This window comes from Colobus angolensis, unplaced genomic scaffold (assembly GCF_000951035.1).
Source record: "Colobus angolensis palliatus isolate OR3802 unplaced genomic scaffold, Cang.pa_1.0 Scaffold355, whole genome shotgun sequence".
NCBI classification, from domain to species: domain Eukaryota; kingdom Metazoa; phylum Chordata; class Mammalia; order Primates; family Cercopithecidae; genus Colobus; species Colobus angolensis.
In genome coordinates, this window is record NW_012116877.1 from 1,158,064 (window position 1) to 1,162,221 (window position 4,158).

The following is a 4,158-nucleotide window of genomic DNA, read 5'->3' on the forward strand; positions in this document are numbered from 1 at the left end:
CCTCGCGCCTGCAGTTTTTGGCTTTCACCCCCTACCAGTGACCAAAGACTTGACCACTCAAAGTCCAGCTCCCCAGAACACTGCTCGACATGGACACCGGTGTGATTGAAGGTGGATTAAATGTCACTCTCACCATCCGGCTACTTATGCATGGAAAGGAAGTTGGCAGTATCATCGGAAAGAAAGGAGAATCAGTTAAGAAGATGCGCGAGGAGAGTGGTGCACGTATCAACATCTCAGAAGGAAATTGTCCTGAGAGAATTATCACTTTGGCTGGACCCACTAATGCCATCTTCAAAGCCTTTGCTGTGATCATTGACAAACTGGAAGAGGACATAAGCAGCTCTATGACCAATAGCACAGCTGCCAGTAGACCCCTGGTCACCCTGAGGTTGGTGGTCCCTGCTAGTCAGTGTGGCTCTCTCATTGGAAAAGGTGGTTGCGAGATCAAGGAAATACGAGAGAGTACAGGGGCTCAGGTCCAGGTGGCAGGGGATATGCTACCCAATTCAACTGAGCGGGCCATCACTATTGCTGGCATTCCGCAATCCATCATTGAGTGTGTCAAACAGATCTGCATGGTCATGTTGGAGTCTCCCCCGAAGGGCGTGACCACCCCGTACCGGCCCAAGCCGTCCAGCTCTCCGGTCATCTTTGCAGGTGGTCAGGCCTATACCATTCAAGGACAGTATGCCATTCCACAGCCAGATTTGACCAAGCTGCACCAGTTGGCAATGCAACAGTCTCATTTTCCCATGACGCATGGCAACACCGGATTCAGTGGCATTGAATCCAGCTCTCCAGAGGTGAAAGGCTATTGGGCAGGTTTGGATGCATCTGCTCAGACTACTTCTCATGAACTCACCATTCCAAACGATTTGATTGGCTGCATAATCGGGCGTCAAGGCGCCAAAATCAATGAGATCCGTCAGATGTCTGGGGCGCAGATCAAAATTGCGAACCCAGTGGAAGGATCTACTGATAGGCAGGTTACCATCACTGGATCTGCTGCCAGTATTAGCTTGGCTCAATATCTAATCAATGTCAGGCTTTCCTCGGAGACGGGTGGCATGGGGAGCAGCTAGAACAATGCAGATTCATCCATAATCCCTTTCTGCTGTTCACCACCACCCATGATCCATCTGTGTAGTTTCTGAACAGTCAGCGATTCCAGGTTTTAAATAGTTTGTAAATTTTCAGTTTCTACACACTTTATCATCCACTCGTGATTTTTTAATTAAAGCGTTTTAATTACTTTCTCTGTTCAAAAAAAAAAATATTACATCTTTGTCATTTTTTTCCCAGACTGCAGGAAACTACAGAACAAAAACCCAGTTTCTTCAACTATTAAATTGCAAGAGGGAGAAAAGGAGAGATAGATGAAGAAACGTGTAGAGGAAAGGAAACCTAAGCAGCATTATGCAGTTGCACTGTGGGGGCTATATTTGTATCCTGATTTGAAAAACTTTTTTGTAAAAAAGGAAACAATCAGGAAAATTTGAGAACTTGTTGCTTTATAAGTACTTACTGTAAATTGTAATGTGGTTATATTTTCTTAAAAGAATCCTTATCTTTTAGATGTACTGAAATATTTATAAATTAAATGATTATGTCTGGAACTTGTTTCAATATAATTAGGGGTGGAAGAGGTAGATGGGCTTAAGATGAAAGAATATTGGTCATAAGGGGATGTTTTGGAAACGGGGTGATGAAGACATGAGGATACATTCTACTGTTGTCTTTACTTACATGTGTATTTGAAATTTTCCGTAATAAAGAGTTTAAAATTTTAAAAGGTTGAAACCTCCTCCTCAAGAGAAACAAAACAAAGAGATTAATAGTGCTTGAGGACAGGTTTGGCAGCTAGAGAGGTGATCCTCTTAACTTTTCTGCATGGTGATTAGAGAGGCTCTGAGGGCTGTGTAATGAGCTTTCACAGCTATTCTAGCTTAAAACTGGAATCCAAGAAGAGAACAAAGTACATTTCTCTTTGAGAATATGTTTATTCAGCCAGCCTTCCCAGACCATATTCTAACAACTCCTCACCTCATCTCACCCCATCATCGGCCTGGATTAAATATCACCTTGTTCTCTTCCCATACCCTCTACACACTCCGTGGTGTATTTTAATTATGTAGTCTGTTTGGTTTACCCAGTTTCCATATTATAAATTTTTTGAAGATACTAACCTTGGTTGTTCATCTTATTCATCTGTATATCCCCCTCATCCCTGGGTTTCATGTTGGACCTGGTAAACTCTCTCAATAAATGGTTGGTAGAGTGAGGGGGTGGGAAGCAATAGATAACTGGGATTGCACTGGTAAACAAAATGCAATATACGCCTACTATTTTTTGTATCTCCTCAATTATCCCTTTTCCCAGGACTACTAAATTAGAGCTACAGAGTTACTTTGAACTTTTTTTTTCTTCTTCTGCCCATCTTCTAGCAGAGGTGCTAATGGGCTATAATATACTGCAAATGAAAGATAAGTAAGGGGTAAGCGATGTGTTAGCAAAATAGAAAGTGGGGTGCCCCATCAGATGCCGATTTCCACTCTTTCCCAAGGTATGTAAATACAATGAATTTTTTTCAGATGGCTGCCTTTCTGTGCTATTTGTTCTTCTGCTTTCTGTGTATCAGAATTCTTCTTTTATAGAAATTCCAGGCTGGGTGCAGTGGCTCACGCCTGTAATCCCAACACTTTGGGAGGCCGAAGTGGGCGGATCACAAGGTCAGGAGATTGAGACTACACTGGCTAACACGGTGAAACCCCGTCTCTACTAAAAAAGTACAAAAAAATTATCAGGGCGCAGTGGCAGGTGCCTGTAGTCCCAGCTACTCGGGAGGCTGAGGCAGGAGAATGGCATGAACCTGGGAGGCAGAGCTTGTGGTATGCTGAGGTTGCTCCACTGTACTCCAGCCCAGGCAACACAGCAAGACGCCATCTCAAAAGAAAAAAAGAAATTCCTTTCTAGCCTGTCCTCTTGATATGCTGTAAGACGGTAATTAGTGTGTAACCTCCTCAAGAAGGTGCTGAGAAATACTCTACAAACACTATTTGGTGCTGTGGATAGGATTATCTGGCAGTTTCCTAGTGGATGGCAATGGCCATGAAACAGACTTTAAGAGGCCCATAAAATTTTAGAGCTGGGAGAGATGGAAAAGACCAATGTGCTTCCTTATGTGCACCCTGTTCTGTATTACACAGAATAGATTTTTGTGTAAAAACTATCTTCTTGCCTTCTTAAGGTTTTGTATATTGTCCAGTTCCCAAATCTGATCTAGTTTCTAAACTATCACTTTCCAAATTTATTTTTGAGAAAATAGGACAGATAAATAATAACCATAAAATGAAAAATAAAATGTGTAACATCATTTCTTTCTTACCACAGTGTTGGATGATTTCTCATTTGTATAGAAAACAGCAGAATAAATCTTAAACTTAATAATGTAATTGGACATTTTAACCTCATTAAAGACCTAAAGATATTTTATTTTCTCTTTAGGTGGTACGGGACTACAATCTTCAACTGTTTTTGCAAGAGAATGCTGTATTTCACAAACCCCAGCCCTTCCAGTTCCAGCCTTGTGACAGTGATACTGTAAGGGAATTACAGATTTTCATTTCATGTGTTGTTCAGTTGTGTTTGTGCTCAAGTAACAGTTATCCTTGGTGTAGACAGACAGAAAAAACTGAGTATATCTCATCAATTTTATAACAAAACTGTAAGGATGCAGAATAATGATGACTTTTTTTTCCGAATTGTGGCCAAGAAACTCAGTGTCTTTATGCTAACAACCTTCTACCAAATGAGGTTAAGTTATAAGACAAGTTTCTAAAACCTGAAAACATCTGAGGGAAGAAGAAAAATATTCAATACATTTACTCAAATGTAAATTATATTTTCCCTGAAACTTTTTTTTTTTTCGAGATGGAGTTTTGCTCTGTCACCCAGGCTGGAGTGCTGTTTTCAATCTCAGCTCACTGCAAGCTCTGCCTCCCGGGTTCATGCCATTCTCCTGCCTCAGCCTCCCCAGTAGCTGGGATTACAGGCGCCCACCACCAGGCCCGGTTAATTTTTTGTATTTTCAGTAGAGATGGGGTTTCACCATGTTAGCCAGGATGGTCTCAATCTCCTGACCCCGTGATCCGCCCG

General features: G+C 41.7%; 2 protein-coding genes across 6 annotated transcripts in view; both read left to right on the forward strand.

Annotated features, from left to right (window-relative positions):
- Nucleotides 1-4,158, forward strand: part of FCHSD2 (FCH and double SH3 domains 2) — a 338,593-nt gene that overhangs the window by 251,949 nt on the left and 82,486 nt on the right. For all 3 annotated transcript variants that reach the window (XM_011953051.1, XM_011953052.1, XM_011953053.1), the window contains one exon: nucleotides 3,508-3,603. In XM_011953051.1, coding sequence (XP_011808441.1) covers nucleotides 3,508-3,603 — 96 coding nt within the window. The remainder of the gene's footprint in view (nucleotides 1-3,507; nucleotides 3,604-4,158) is intronic.
- LOC105519622 (poly(rC)-binding protein 2-like) lies at nucleotides 7-1,259 on the forward strand. Of its 3 annotated transcripts, none has more exons than XM_011953049.1 (2): nucleotides 7-783; nucleotides 826-1,259. In XM_011953049.1, the coding sequence occupies exons 1-2, from the start codon at nucleotides 90-92 to the stop codon at nucleotides 1,083-1,085; spliced, it is 954 nt and encodes a 317-aa protein (XP_011808439.1). In that variant the 5' UTR covers nucleotides 7-89; the 3' UTR covers nucleotides 1,086-1,259. The 3 variants fall into 3 exon arrangements, with proteins under 3 accessions (XP_011808439.1, XP_011808440.1, XP_011808438.1); XM_011953050.1 differs by having other exon boundaries at nucleotides 7-608; nucleotides 669-1,258; XM_011953048.1 differs by having other exon boundaries at nucleotides 7-1,258.